Source organism: Corvus hawaiiensis, chromosome 6, assembly GCF_020740725.1.
Source record: "Corvus hawaiiensis isolate bCorHaw1 chromosome 6, bCorHaw1.pri.cur, whole genome shotgun sequence".
Lineage (NCBI taxonomy): Eukaryota > Metazoa > Chordata > Aves > Passeriformes > Corvidae > Corvus > Corvus hawaiiensis.
The window spans coordinates 24,930,257-24,946,670 of record NC_063218.1 but is presented as its reverse complement, the minus strand read 5'-3'; the positions used below and the strand labels follow the sequence as shown (position 1 = coordinate 24,946,670).

The following is a 16,414-nucleotide window of genomic DNA, read 5'->3' as shown; positions in this document are numbered from 1 at the left end:
TGTCTAGTATTGAACTGTGTCCAGTAACGAGTAGCCAGGCCCAGCACACTGCAATAAATTGTTCCTGTCTGGAGTTGCCACAGCATTCTCCTTGCAAATATTCTGTCACTTTAAACAGGGTCCTCTGTTTGTTTAGGGTTGAACTGCCAAACTATTGGAGCATAGAATTTTCCCCAAAACTGCCCCATTCTCTCCCACATTCTATGCCACTCATGAGTATCCACCATCAGGGCAGATCTCTGAATGACCTCCCTAGAAATCTCTGTCCTGACTCTAAACACGGTGTAGACTGCACTGAGGAGATATGGCAGACTTAGCAACCAGAACATGCTTTCCTTAACATCCAGCAGGAATTCTTAATTCTCAAAAGCTGTTTTAACAGGTCTGAAGGAGAAAAAGGAGGTGAAAAGCTGGGGAAAGTCATCCCCCCTGTTCTTCCCACAGACTGGGTTTGATTGTTAATGGACTCCCAGAGCTAGTGCCTGAGTAAGGATAGGAGAGCAATGCTGAATACACATCCCAAATTACCCTCATTGCCCTTTATCTTACCATGTCATGAACTGATACCCCATAGCACAGCAACAAAGCAATCCTGATTCCTCTCCGTGCTCTGAAAAAGATCATCATGAGGACCACATATGGGAACATATGCACAGTTATATATACACAGCCATTTGAACAGCCCCAGCAACATGGTGACCACTGGCTCTGGACCTAATACAACAAATCAAATTTGTTTCCAGCCCGCTCTGGGCAGATCTGTTGTATCTCAACCCTTCATGCCTCACACTGGGCACCAATTATGGCTGTCTTGGTTTAGGAATGGTATTCTCCAATCAATTCTCCCATTAAAACCATGTGCCACTCCCTCTCCCCCCTCCAATTTGAGGCAGGAAAAGCAAAGATCATGGGTCGAGATAAGAGCAATTTACTGAGAACAGCAATGAGATAAGAAACTGAACAGTAACAGCAACAATACTGATGATAGAGGGTATAAGAAAAGAAATGATTTGCACAGAGACCACACCCCCAATCCCCAACCACCCCTTCCCCCGTAATAGGCAATACCAGACAGCTCCCTCTGACACATTTTCTGGGCCCTTCTTCCCTGGAAGAGCATCCCTTTCCCCTGCCCCTGGCAGTGATGTGAGTTGTTGTAGAGTAACCACTGTGTCCTGGACATGCCCCTTCCTGTCTACTGCAAAAATTAACCCTGTCCTGGCTGGAACCAGGACACATGGCTTGCTCAATGACCTCAATAAAGTTACTTCATTACTCTGTGCCTTAGTCACAATGGCTTTAAAATGACGATCACAGTACTTATGCATCTCCTAAAAAAATTGTGAGAGTTTCCATAAAAATGTTCTTTCCAAGGCTTATTTCAATGAACATCCATCCTGTGTGTCTTAAAGTGAGAGGAGATACCCTATCTCAGAGATAAATCCAGGACCTTTATAAGTAAGAGTTACTTGAAGTAAATCGATAGTCCCCATTCTTCTGAGCTGACCCATGATGCTCTCTGCAGAGCCCATGGTCATGTATTGTTGGGGCACTGAATGTACAATGCATCTAGGTGGTGATTTCCTCTTTGTTACTGCCAATGGTTTGGCAGGTAATACGTGGTACTTTGGCTGGGCAGAGCACAGAGAAATAAAAGGAATTAGTTTTGTATTACAAAACTACTCTGAGCTCAGTCTTTCCTTGTTATCAGGTTCCTGTGACTGCCATTCTTCCATGCTACAGAAGTGATTTAGTGAGATCTTAGAATCCTACTGAATAATCATCTTGAAATTTGCTCAGTTTTCTTTAAACATTAGAAAAAGTGCATCATGAAGGGACAACCATTTGCTCTTAGTTGCAGGTTACTTGTTCTCAGTATACTACACTGCACCGAAGGAACCTAAATAATTGCTAACATAAGTAAATCTGTAGCAAGTCCAAAGACAATAAAACTTCACTTTTTCGTGTTGTTTGTTTTGGAGAAAGCATATATTACAGACCTTGCATTTTTGCACTGACTTTTTGTAATTGTTTTCCAGAAACAGGGATTACTTTCTTTTTGAAAAGTATGTACAGTACCTTTTCTTAGGATTAACTCTGAAAAATTATTTGTAGATCATGGGAAAGATAAAACAGTGAGGAAATGGGTCAAAAGTAATGAACACCTTTTGACATATGCATGTAAATCATGTTGTATATTGCATCTGTGTTAGCTCAAATATGAATGAAAAAGGAAAATACAGGCATTCTGATAATGCATAAGACCTAAACCAACTCTTGATCCTAATGCCAGACAATAGGATCAGATTTCTTCCACCAGACTCATTTTCTTTCTTTGCATATTTATGCCTGTAAAAGCCTTTAATTTTTGTTCCCACTCATTTTCAGGATTTATGCCTTTTAATCATTCAGTAAAGGGTAAACTGTTGAGCAGTCTCAGTCTTTCACAGTCATTCTGTTTGGGAGAAGTTCTAGTAGTTAAATAGCTGAGTGAATGAATGTTTATCTTTTGACAAAATGGTTGACTCATCATTTTCAGCTCAAAAAGGAAAATTCGGCCATAGTACTAATTTCATTTGCATATCTTGAGAAGTTAGTGGCCATCAGGTTAAGTTTTTAGTATTATTAATGTAGGAAAAAATTTTGATAATTTGAAAGTCAATAATAAAGAACAGCAATTAGTCTAGTGAAAATGAAGGTCAAGTTCTAAAGTAATGCTTTTACATGCATAGTTACTGCAGCAAGTGTGGTAGATGTGTGATTTGTAGTGCGGCAAGATCAAGTTTTTTTGCAGCCATAGGAAGTGTGTCCTATTATTCCAGGGGGAACAGGTTAGTTTGGTATAGGGCCAAGGTGGCTCTTTGCGTAGATAGTTTTGTTGGATAATGAATATTCCCTCTTGTTTGAAATTCCAAATTTTTGGTATTGTACAAACACAGAAAACCCCCACAGACATTGAAGCTGTGTTGTTGTTTAGACTGGGAAGAAAAAATACATGGTTGCAGCCCAGACAGCCAACAGCATCCTGGGCTGCATTGGAAGAAATGTGGCAAGCAGGTTGAGGACAGTTATTGTACCTTTCCACTCTGCCCTTGTGAGACCCCATGTGAGGTACTGCATCCAGTCTGGGGGCCCCAGCACAAGAAAAGTGTGGGCCTGTTGCAGCAAATCCAGACTAGGCCAGGAAGATGATCAGAAGGCTGGTGAACCACTCCTGTGAGGACAGGCTGAGAGAGCTGGAGTTTTTCAGCCTTGAGAAGAGAGGGCTCTGGGAAGACCTCAATGCAACCTTCCTGTACTTGAAGGGGGCTTATAAAGAAAAGAGGGAGAGCAACCTTTTGCACAGGCAGATAGTGATAGGACAAGGGGGAACAGTGCCAAGCTAAAAGAGGAGAGATTTAGGTTAGATATTAGGAAGAAATTCTTTACCCACAGAGTGGTGAGGCACTGAAACAGGTTGTGTAGAGAACTTAGGAATGGCCTGTCCTAGGAAGTATTCAACCAGGCTGGATGGGGCCCTGGGCAGTATGATATCACGGGTGGCCTCCCTGGCCATGGCAGGGAAGTTGTAACTAGGTGAGCTTTAGGGTCTCTTCCAACCCAAAACATTCTGTGATTCTATGATTAACAGGAGGAATTCTGGAGGCTTTTAGTGATTGATGTTGCACTTCCTCAAATACAGCACAATGTTTTGTTTTACATTTTTTCAAATGTTTTTAATCTGACAGTGTCACAGTGTCATAGCTACTGAATTTGCAGTCAGCTTTGCTCCTGCTCCTGGGGTGTATATGGCGCATTCTCTTCCTTTCTGCTTTTGCTCTTTTTCCTATTATGCCTCTTACTGCCATCCCTCTAGGGGTTCACTCATGCAGCTTTTGCAGACAGATGAGAACATACTATGTCTGTGCCACAGAACAGCTTAAAACAAATACTGGTAAGCTATAGGTAACAAGCTGTAAGTACTATTACACTTGAAGCTGATTTGGCACCCTTGGGGCTTCTAGTGTCCGCATACTCATCTGCAACCAGATCTGTAGCCAATCCTGTATTTTGAGGTGCTATGTGCATGTTCCATTGGGTTTTGTTTGTTTTGCCTTACTCTTATTCTGTGGAGATTGCCTGCAAACCTCTGAGCTGATCAGTGCATTTTAGTAGGGTGCTGAAAGACTATAGACAGGGGGAAGGGGGTGTCCACCCAACTTCTGCTGGATGATGGGACTGCTGAATATCTGAGTGGTATAATAAAGGAAGCTATTGCCTCTTTAGTCCTCCAGTTGAATCTGCACCTTCTGTGCATTTCTCACCATTGGTACAGGATTCTCTAATGCTGTGCTTTCCCTGACTCTAGTGGGAGATAGATATATCTCCCACTTCTTAGAAGAAGCTATGAGGAATAGTAGGTGCCTGCACAGTTTGATGTGTTCACTGTTTTTACTTGACTTTTTAACCACTCCCAGCTTAACAACATTGAATTCTGTTCTGCCTTTACTGTTTCAAGCCATGACAGCATTATCTTCCCTTTACGTCCCTCACAATCAATTCCCAGATTTAATTCTAGTGTCTTTATATTCCTTCTTCTTAACATTTGCTTTTCTTTCCCGCAATGTGAACAAGCTATTCATTCAAGATAAATACATACAGAAGATCAGCTGTTCAGCTTCTCCCTATAGTGAAATATTAATCTGGGCTACTGGACTTGTTCTATTTTATATGGAAAAAATGTTGTTTAGTATACTCAAGAACCAGAGTCTGAGGTGGTGATACTACTTAATGAAATCTACATAATTTTTTTCAAAGCCTGCAAGGCTGTTTTACCCTTTCTCTGATGTTCCCTGTGCAGCCTGATTATTGCAAATGCTACTTACTCCCCAGTGTGTGTCTGCAGCATTGGTAATTAGTGCACAATACGGTTTGCAGGAGGCATGAGGAAAAGCACTGAAGTGCATTGATTAAAATTGCCACTTCGTTTAGCAACAAGACAAGCTACCATGTACCAAGGCCTAAATTATTTCAAGTGGGGGTCATGGGCTATATGAAGAATAAAGTGGTTTTAAAAATAAAATTAATCATATGTCCATTGATCTGGCAGCGTTCAAAATGTCTTCCCCAAAGCATTCTACTGACAAATTTCCCATGTTGGTCAAAAAAAACCATTACAGCTTTATTAAATGAGTAAAAATCTCTCACCTTAATGCACTTAGGGCATAGTGCTTTCAGTTTTGAGTGGAAGAGGCTGCCATTATCTTCTCTCTTACAAAGCCAGTGGAGAAAAAACAGATCCTCTGTGTTTCACCTAATGTTTCCAAGAACGCCACTTACAGCCTTCCTGTGGTGCTACTTAGTCCTACCTATGTGCTTAAGGGAATTGAATCTGGATGAAAAGGTGTGCTGCAAATGTATGTTGTCTAAAGAAGCAGAATTAGCTTTAATAAATGCCAGCACAGTTCTAGTACTAGTCTAAATTCTCTTTTTTCTTTAGCTGCAGTAATTTACAGTTCAAAACACATATCCTGACATGGCCTCAGGGTTTAGCAGAAGTGTAGCTGCTAATGCAGTTATTTACTTCATCATGCAGTCATGTTCACTTCTAGTTTTAAAAATAAACATCTGCCTGCTGAACTGACCTGTGATCTAGAGACCCTAGCTTCTTGTTGGGAGCTCATATTCAGAATGTTATAGAAAGCCTGCCGATGTTCATCTGACCCTCTTACTCCCTGCTGCTCTTCTTAGGCATTGGTGATACTGTTGGGGTGACCTGGAAAGTCTTGCATGTGACTGTACGGCTCTGGGTGTGATGATCGAGGGCATGGGAACCCAAGGGGTGTTTGCCTTGATCCTCCTTCTAAGAGGGAGGGGCATGGAGGAGGATTGAGTGAAGTAGATGAGGCCTTCTTCAGAGAACAGGAAGAACTCTCATGTTCAAAGGTGCTGGTTCTCATGGGGGACTACAATGATGTTAACGATCTGCAGGAAGGACAGCAGCAGGGCACAAGGGATCTAGGAAGTTGCTGGAGTCTACTGATGACAACTTCATGGTACAAATGATTGAGGTGCCAGCAAGGTGATCTCCAGTGATCTCCAGTGGTCTCTGCCAACTGCAGTGACTCTTCTGTGGTCTCTTCTTAAAGCCCTGGAGTGAAAGGAGCAAATTAACAAAACAGGATCTGTGAAAAGAAGAAAAACATACTCTCACGCTAAGGGAATAGAAGCAGCCTAAAATGTCATCTAAACTTTTTAGCACTCTGGAGTGAGGTTTTTCTTCTCCAAATTTGATAGGGCCAAAGTAGAATACTGTTGTGCTAAACAAGGAACAAAAGTTCCTGGCAATACCATCACTGGTTATTTCAACAAATATACATTGTGCTTGAATTCTTTCACAGAATGTGACACACTTTCTATATAGACAGACAACTATATAGACAGTTTCTTATTACTTTTGAGGATGTTGTAAGATGGATCAAAGAATATATGCCCTATATTTTATCCAAAATATTTGGAAATACTGAGGCACTTCACATATATATGGCTTATAGATTAAGTGGATGCCCTAGAGAGGAAGAGGAGGAAAAGTTGTTACGGCAAGTGAAGCACTGCACTTCCCCTGCAGCGTGTGACAGCATAATTTGCAAGTACATTTATACAGACACTGCATCTGATATAGGAGAAGTGAACAGGACACTTCATAGGAAGTTCTTTGTAATATAAATCAAATGGGAAACATAACTCACTATGAAATGCTTTTCAAGTATGGAAATTCAGACTAGGTTAGTTTTCAGATAGTACTAACTGGAGAGGATTCCAAATTTTGCCCTAATGTGTTGTCACTCCCAAACTGAGTCAGGTTCTTAGAGTATACTTGGTTATTTTTTTAAATATATGTTTCTTTAGAGATCCTTGCTTCTTACTGTAAGGAGGAGTAAGAGATCAAATCCAGTTTTTAGATGTAGCAGCACTTCAGAGGAAATCTCTGCTCAAAAATCTGCAGGATTTCAAGCCAGTGGAAACAGTGTGCATTTGTTCAAAGAATCCAGGTGGCTGTGGCCTTGTGTTCAATTTCTGCACTAGCTGTGAAATGATGTGAAGAACATACTTCAATCAAGTATTTGTCAATACTTATTGACAAATATTTTATGGTAATGGTCCCCACATGCTCAAAAACAATGATTCTGATACTCTGTTGACTGTTGTTTCTCTAGTACAAAGATCAGTGATTATAGTTTGCAGGAATAGTTAGAGTGGATTCAAATAAGTTTGTGCTGAAGTGGATGCAGAGAATACAGGCGAGCAGTATTACCACCAATAACTTTTTCATGGAGGTGGTAGCACGTAGCTTCGTATCGGAAGTTGTTAAACTGACTTCAGCCAATTCCCACGTCATCTGTTGGAGCCCTTGGGCTGCTTCCTGTGGCATTGGCTGTGTCTTTCCTCATTTAAGGCAAGAGGAATCTATTGCAACACACTTTAGAGACAGTTTTCAGTATTTTTTGGGAAACTGTGCTTGTATGTTTACATGCAGGATAACACCTAGATACTGATTTATTTGTATTTTTGGTCTACTTCTACTTGATTTCAACTATATAGACAGTTTCTTATTATTTTTGAGGATGTTGTAAGATGGATCAAAGAATATATGCCCTATATTTTAACCAAAATATTTGGAAATACTAACTTTATTAAATAAGCAAAGGCTCCAGTGTTTGTTCTCTACTAATCTAAATGAAAGAATGAAGAATATATGCACCTTTTTTCCATTTCCAGTGTTTTTAGGCTACTTCCTTCTCATTTTTTAATATAATTCTATAATTAAAACTTACTTGTTCTTACTTTATGAAAGAGCATTTGTGGTATGTGGATCTTTCTTTCATTTAAATGCCTTGATATCAGAAATATGTCCTAAAAATATCTAGTAGCCAAGCTTAAGAGAACTATCTACCACACTCAACATTTTAATCAGATAATTTTTCCCTTTGGCACAATTTCTGCTTTCCATTCTTCAAGTTCTTTAGTTGTATGAGCCTGTACCTCACACTCTCCAGGAATAAATAATGGTGCTTTAAATTTGTTGTTGCTAATTACAGCTTGATGATACTCCTTTTGTAGCCAAAATGGACTTGAAAGAGACCTCATTATAAGAGTCTAGTTATAACCTGAAAATTTCCCTCTGTAGAGCAGAAATTCATCCTACCTCACTATAGTACAGATGAATTTTGTAAGAAGTAAATAATTTTCTACAGTCAGCATTATTTTAATCAGTCATTTAAGGGGGAAGAGGAATTAGGAAATGATGATGAATTTTTCATGTTTCCCTGAGAAAAATCCAGTAAATGGTTTGTAATTCTTATATCCATGCTGTAGGTAACACAGGTCTCACTCCTTAGTGAAGGGATGAAGAAATTGTGAATCTGAAACTAAATTGCTTGTTCCTGTCTACTACAATATTAAATGCTTATAACAAGCCATTTTCAAATGAGAAATCTCAAGTTTGTGCTTCATTTGCCAAATGAGAAAATGTGTTTGCTTCTCTTCCCGATTAGAAATACACATCTTGGATCACAAAAAGGAAGACTTTGGTGTTGAACTTCAGTTTTATAAGAATTCTCAAAAACCCACAGAAGTTTTTATCCAGGCAGAAACTGAAGCACTGAAACTTTCAGATTTGCAAGTAACCAGTCAAAGAGGAGCCCTAAGTGACTTTAATTCTGGTTCTGAAGAATCAAGGTAAATCCAAGAAATATCCCTATATATAGTTTTTCTAGATTCAAATTATTGACAGTATACATATGGATTTTTGAATAAATATAAGGAAGTTTGCTTCCCACATGAGAATTAGTAAGTCAGCTTTGTACTTAGACTCACCATATCTGCCGTTCTTCCCTTGTGGAATGCAGCATTTCACCTATGTATTCTCTAGCACTCATAGAAAATGTGATCATTGCAATGGTTTATATCACACCTTGTGAGTATTTCAATGATTGTGAACTCTACAGAGAATTTTGAAAGTGCATGCTGAACAGAGTTAAAAGAGATCTTGAAAGTCTAGTAGTATCTGTGGCTTTGCACAACAAGCACCTGAAATGTGATGAGTGAGTAGGAAGCAGGAATAAAGCAGGGTGAAGTCCAGATGAAGTTGGAAGAGTGAAGATGAGGAACTGTAATACCTTGTAGCAGTCTGTGACAGGAATCTCAAGACAGGCTAATATGGTTGAAAAGTTTAATACAGACTCTCAAGATTTTATTGTGTCATTAATTTTGGTAATTTCTTGTCATTAATGTTTGTACTCTGCAATGGCCCTCTAGAGCAGTCTTAAGAAATACATACTCTGATTCTATACATGACACAATGTACAAAGGTATAACTAGCTGACTAGTTATACCTTTGACTTGTCAAGTAGTTAGGGAACATGCTACCAGTTTTGAGTGACTTAGGCATTCTGAAGATGAAGTTTTAACTGAGAGTGTCAGAGTTGTTTTTGCAAATGGGATCAAGGCTGCAAAGCCCTATTATATACTTTTGAAAAATACTCTAATTCCTCATCTGTCTCGCAGATTCTACACCTGGTTTTGTTATCTTTATTATGATCTAACAGTGACTTTTTGGGCCAAACCCAATCCTTAACACTTCATCATTTTCCTTGTTGCCTTTCTGCATTTGTGACTGAGATAATGCCATTAAGGGCAATGCATCCTGCCCTAAAAGCCAAGTATAATCCAGAGTGCATAGGTACAGCCCAGTACACAGTCAGCCAAAAATTGTTCCTCTTACCTTTCACCAGTGCCACTCCCACTGACAATCAGATTGGTCTTGAACACTGAGATTAACCTCCCACAGCAGTCAGCATGTTGAACCATCTCATCTACAAGTATATTACCTGTAGGATCCTAAAGCTATATGGTGAAACCTGTCTTTGCCCAAGTAGATTGTAATTAGAACATATGATAAAATTTCTTGATGTAGAAAAACCCAGGAAGTGTTGAGTAGGTGGTGATTTGCATTGTAGGTAATGGTCTTGCTGTACTGTCAATGTGATTTGTCATTTTTAATTTTAAGGAGAAAGGAAGAAAACATTTGAGGGGTTGAAAGATGATCATAGAGTGGCTTGGGTTGGAAGGGACCTTAAAGATCATCTAGTTCCAGCCCCTCTCCCAGGATCAGAGACACACCTTCTGCTAGACCAGGCCCATCCAACACTTGAACACTTCCAGGAGTGGAGCATCCACAACTCTCAACAACTTATTCCAGTGTCTGACTACTCTCTGAGTAAAGAATTTCTTCCTAATATCTAATCTAAACTTACCCTCTTTCAGTTTAAGATGATGATGAGTTATATTCAAACTTGTTAATGGGAGCATCTCTTGAAGATGGAAAACGCACAAGAAACGTTTGAGTTTTGTCATATCTGGGCAAGAGTACCTAGATGCATCTATCACTTGCAGCCTGAAGCAATATTAAATGAAATGTGCTAGACACAGCAAAGCTTAAATAGGAACTGGAGGATCTTGGAAGGGAAGACAAGCAGTTTAAGCTCTCTTTCTCCCATATGTAGTGTAATAACACTTAGTAGTGCTTTCTTGATTTTAATCTCCATGCTGTGTTTAATGGGCTTTAGGTTGCACAGTTTGGCTGCAGAATACAGATCTTAACTTCCTTCTTAAAGAAACACAGAGGAAATAAATCCAATGGAAACAGGTGAAAAAGAGGTGGCTGAGTACAGACAACTGTCTACCTAAGAGAATGACTCTTTGGAGCAATAGCTTTCTTTTTCTTTCTAGAATGGGAATTACACGTAAAGTAATGTCTACAGTGAAAACAGGAGTTCAGAACATACAGCTTTTCTGTGGTTACTCCTTATGACATAATGGCTATGAAGCCTCTAACCAGAAAATGCTTAAGGAAAGCAAATGTTAAAAATATTTGCTAGTTCCCCTTCTAATCCATTTATTTACTGATTTTGCTGCCATGTTACAAGTGAGATCTGAGTGATCTGTGAGTATCAATGGATATCCAAGGAGTTTTATGAAAGTCTTACTTTGAGACAGAATTTTTCTGGCCATTGAATCTTGTCTTATTTTTCCTTGTCTATGGCTCATAAGTTATTTTAAAACTCCAAGTGGGATGCAGTATGGAATTCCTGTTGTCAGTTATAATATTTAGAATCATACCACCATTTTACAGATTTCTTCAAGATGAACTCCTAGGTTTTTTTATGGATATTCTTATATCACATCCTATGGAATCATCCTACAAAAAAATTTGGTTTGCTTTAACCTGAGCATCACTTTGATCCCTAAATGTTTTCTTACTTTGTTGCTCTGTGTTAAGCAATAGTTTTTAATATTTGCTTTCCTTAAGCATTTGCTGTTTATAGGCTTCATAGCCAGTTTATATTCATCTGGTTTTTGCCTTAGTAGTGTAGAATATTTATTTACTATTCCAGATTTACAGCTTCTTTTCAGAATTACAACTTTAAGAAGTGGTAGAAGGGCATCCATTTTTCTGGCTATTTAATACATTTGCAGTGGTTAACAAATTTGTTAGCAAGTTTTGATAATTTATTTCTGTGCATTTTGTTTCAGAGGGGTGGAATAACAACTGTTTTTTTAAATTATTTTTCTTCCCCCCCCCCCCCCCCCCCCAAATACAGCACTATAGAAGGAAAGGGTAACAGGACACTCCCTGAACTTATACCCTCATGGAATGGTGCTGAAGATTTAGGTGGGAAAACAGAAACTGCATTCCTTTTAAAAGAATTGGACACTCTGAGGGCCAAAAATAAAAAGGTACAATTGAGATATTCAGAGCACAGTATTTGCTTTTTTATAATTCCCTTGCAAAACATTCATTTTAAACTGTGCCTGATTTAGTTTTGTTATTTATTTTAGTGCACCAATCACTAGCTTCCTGTCATTTTGGATTCTTAGTATCTGCTTAACAACTATTTCTCTGGAATTAAAATAAAACCCCTCCAAGCTACCCTCTGATTTTTTAAATCAATGACATAGATTCTTACACCCTGGATGAAAGCCAGTGAAGACCAAAGACTAGACCAGGATTTCATGAACAGCATCTAGAGCTCATTGTTCTGATGCTTCTGTACATGTGGCCTAGATAATTAATGTGCCATGATAGCTCTGCTTTATTGAAGGGGAGAAAATTCCATTCTCTTTGAACTCTGCATTTCTTCTAGTGTTAGCTATGGTTGCATATGCCTAAACAACCTAACAGTCTCTAGTCTTTCCATGAAGTGTCATTGAATATTCAAGCTCAGATATCTGTCCAAGAAAAGATTTAGTGAATACCCATTTAAAAGAAAGGCCTGAAGATGTGAAATATCAATCTATCTGTTGAAGAACATGAAAAATGCATTTACACCAGTCTTTTCCAACTGTGATGTCAGTATCTTGGTAGGAAACAGGCTATTCATGCAGACACCACCTGCATTATATTACATGCAATTCTAAACTTCCTTAGCAAGAAGGACTACAGCTGGCGATACCTGAGGAAGAGAATCCCAAATAAAAACAGTGGCATGTGCATTGCTACTTGTCTCACAGAGCAAGATAGGCCAGATGTTAAAAAATATATTAGTAACATTTGTTCTTTAAACAAATAAATACAATAATTTGAACTTCTGCTGTAATGCTTAGTGTTTGTATTTTGGGGGTAAGAAATTGTTATTTACAATTTTATTGTGGTTGAAATAACTGGTTGACAGTTTCAGCCAGATAAGAATCTTACTGTCCGTTTGTTCAATTCAGCTTCAAGATAAGCTGGCTGAAAAGGACAAGGAGCTGAAGACAATGAAACTGGACTTAGAATTGCAAGACAGAGCTACAGAAGCTAAGATTGCAGAAAAGATTGCAGGTACAGTAGGCAAGCATTTAACAGATGGCTGTATGGCTCATACAGTACCTGTGGTTGCTATATGACGTGGCCTAGTGAATGTTAGCTTTATTTGCTAAAGGAGGGAAGATTTGACTTTTTTTTTTAATGTGTGGTTGTTTAGAGTTGCTTAGAAAATAGATGGCTTTAACATCCTGGTACTGGTATTAGTAGGAGCTTTACCTGTATTCATACTGATTTGGGCATTAAATGCATTGTTAACACCATGTCAATCCAATCACAAAAAGGTTGTTTGTTTTGTTGGAAGGTCCTGAACAAACAAGGGGAAATAATGATTACCAGTGCCTCTACCTTTCAACCAGCAGTTCAAATAGCACTTATTGTTTTAGCTGGTTCAGAGCAATACTACCCCCTCCCCGTGTTTGGAGATAGTCTCACATTCACCTCGACTAGAGACCCGCAATGTTCTTGAAAAATCTGCTCTTTTGGTAGTTAAAATGAATTTTCGTCGGATGTTGGCGTATATCCAGTGAATGAAGTGTGTATGAATTCTCAGAAGGAAAGGTTTTTAAGTTTATAGCTGAAAGTGAATGTGTGCTTATATTTGTTATTAATTATTCTTTAGATAGACATACAGGCATGGAGACAGTTCGTATGCTGTGCTTGTGGAAACTGCTAATGTAATGAAGCTGAGCATTCTTATTATTGAAAAGTGACTGTGTATACAGTGTAGCCACTAGATGAAAAATAAGGTTTTCATGGAGATGTTTAAAAAATTTAATGGGAGTGCTTTTATAAATTCATTGTAGCATTTGTTCAGAAAGAGAGTGTAAGCTTGGTAAAATTGTTTCCTCATAGATCACACACGCTTCATAGAGTATTAATAGTGCTAATAGCTGTCCCCAAAATACTTGTATTTTGTAAGGGAGGAATAATTGTCTTCAGGAAAATGGAGCAGATAATAAACTCTCTAGCTGAAAAACAGATGGCTGACTTTCCACTTAATATCAAACTCCTGAGAATACAGTATACTGTGAATATTATAGATGGAAAAGAGAGTTCCTAGGTTTTCTGTAGTGGGGGAAGGGAAAGGCAAATCTAATCAACATATTAAGAAAAAAATGAAATACAGGCATAATTTTATTCTTATTTAAGTTCATATATCTGCTTGCTTTATTTTCAGAAGAAAAAAAAAGCTGCACTATGTGTTGTTGTTATATCCACCAGCCAAAAGCTAATGCAACTTGTTTGAGTTGAATATGAAGTTTTGTGATTGTTCCTGGATATTTGCCCAGTGTTTTACCTCTGTACTTGGTTCTCTTTGATATAGGTGTTCATTGCTCATTAAAACCTGGAAAGAAAGGTGTGTCAGGGGTAGTTTCATTTTTATGCATACAGTTGAAATACTTGTTAGGAAATTGTTGTTTTTCTACACTACTGCTTAAACTTTCTAATGATGTCCTCAGCATATTTTTCTCTTCGAAACAGAATGGCATGAATATGGATATATTAATTTAACATGCTTATTTTGTTTTAAAAGGAAGAACAAACCAAATTTTAAAGAGAGCTACAGAGTGTAATAACAATGACCTTTAAAAAATAACCTTTTTTTCTCCTTTTATGAGTACAGGAAGTATAAAATCCTTTAAATGCTGAAGAGAGAGGGCAAGAGGCTCCTTACTACTTAAAACTGTTTGCTAAAAGGAAGCATCGTTAATATTTCACAGTTTTTTTGTTTCCTGTCTTACAGTTCTAAGAATGTTACCAAGTTTGGATAAATGGTTTGAAATCTGGAATTATGTGAACCAAACTGGATTTGTGGAAGCCTATGTGTGCCTCTCTCATAAAAGCCTTGGGGAGAGTTCTAATGGACAAGCAGAACCTAATAAAGGGCAGACAGTGTGCTTAAGGAAAACCTTATCCCCCTGCGTTAAGTTCTTTGAGGAAGGGAGAACACATGCTGCTGTGATTTCATATTACTAGTTAATGTTTAATTACTGCAGTGTATAACACATGGTAGAGTGAAGCTTGTAAATATGGGTGTTTGCATTTTTATTATTACTTAGTACTGACTTTATGATAAGTAAGTGACTCCACAAAATTATATTGTAAAGAACATAAGAAAGGTACACCATAAAAGTGTTATCTACTTTGAGGAATATTAGAATTCTGTTTTAAAAGGTAGCCCTCTAATTGATAGGCTTTACCTAAACAAGTCCCATGGAAAGAATGGGAAAGTGAAGACAAAGGGCGTTTTGAAATGGAGTTATAACCGTCTACAGAAACAAATAATCCAAAGATTGTCAGTTTATTATTTTTACATTGTTCAAAGGAAAAAGTGAGGAAAAAAGTGTAAATTTGTGAAATCCTTCATGAGAAAAGAAGAAAAAGTAGAATTAAGGCAGAAGATACACATGATGGAAGAAAAATATAATACTGTGTGCAGTAAATAACTTCTTTTCAGAACACGTTTATTTTTGAATTTTGCTAGCCTTGAAAATGGATTTTAAAACTTCTTTGGGTCCCTATCTCTATGTCAGCTAGTTATGGCTAAAGAAAATTAGAGAATTTGAAGTTTTGGTTTCAGATTTTTAAGCATTAAAGACTATTGTTTCTGGTGGTCACAGTTGCTAGAGATTCCTGCAGTTTATTCATTATTCTTCTGTTGGATTTTGTGTCATTCTAACCCAATGTCAAGAAAGTACTGTTTGTTTCACTCCCTGTCATGAAGAAGAACAGAGATGGAGGCAACATCAGGAAAACCAAGGGAAGAGCACATCATGAAAGAACAGACACCAGGATAGTGTAAGGACAGAGGGAACACCACGTGTGAAGTGGGTATGAAGAACAGACAAATCTTGAAATTTGGGTGTGCAGAACTTTGATATGTTGAACAGAAAAGGGAGTGGGTGCCACCTGTGGGAGTGGAAAAAGGAAGGAGCATACATCTTTCTGAGGACAGACTGGAAAATAAAGATGGAGGCATTGCAAAGGAGTAAGTCTTCAAAACAACTAGCTGAGAGAACAATTCTCACTTTGGATGGATGTAATAAGTGACTTCGTTTTTTCCTAATGGAAGAATTAAACAGAGGATATATAGGAGCTTTTCAAGGAAGGAGCTGGTTGAGTGTAAGAGAGAGTTACAGAGCATAGTGGTAACTTCTCTAGACTGGAAAAAATATCAAAGCCCTATTCTTCTCACAGTTCCATTACTGCAGCAAGATATACCATAGTTGGCATCAGAACCTCAGCTCCTGGAATATTTTTGTTGCTATCGCAATATATACTGAGACTAAGAATAATTCTGAACAAAAATATAATAAAAATATTTATCCTTAAATCTTTCTGTAGCAATGGCAATTCTGTGAGTTGGGGGTTTTTTTGTGCCAGTATCTAATAATAATGTTACCAAAATTTAATACTTTTTTAAATCAACATCAGCTCAGCAGGATTGAGTCCAGCCCTGTTATGGGTTTCACGCCTTTTTTGATGCCTGAGAACTGTATTAGCGTTCTGTAGATGCTCTCTGAAAGACTAAGGTAATGATAGGAAATAACAGTGTGGAAAAAGGAA

The 16,414-nt window shown here is 38.1% G+C and overlaps 1 protein-coding gene across 6 annotated transcripts in view; it reads left to right on the top strand.

Moving 5' to 3' along the window:
• Positions 1–16,414, top strand: part of MIPOL1 (mirror-image polydactyly 1) — a 191,970-nt gene that overhangs the window by 43,226 nt on the left and 132,330 nt on the right. For all 6 annotated transcript variants that reach the window (XM_048306214.1, XM_048306216.1, XM_048306212.1 and 3 more), the window contains 3 exons: positions 8,535–8,718; positions 11,643–11,778; positions 12,757–12,862. In XM_048306214.1, the coding sequence (XP_048162171.1) occupies positions 8,535–8,718; positions 11,643–11,778; positions 12,757–12,862 (426 nt within the window). The remainder of the gene's footprint in view (positions 1–8,534; positions 8,719–11,642; positions 11,779–12,756; positions 12,863–16,414) is intronic.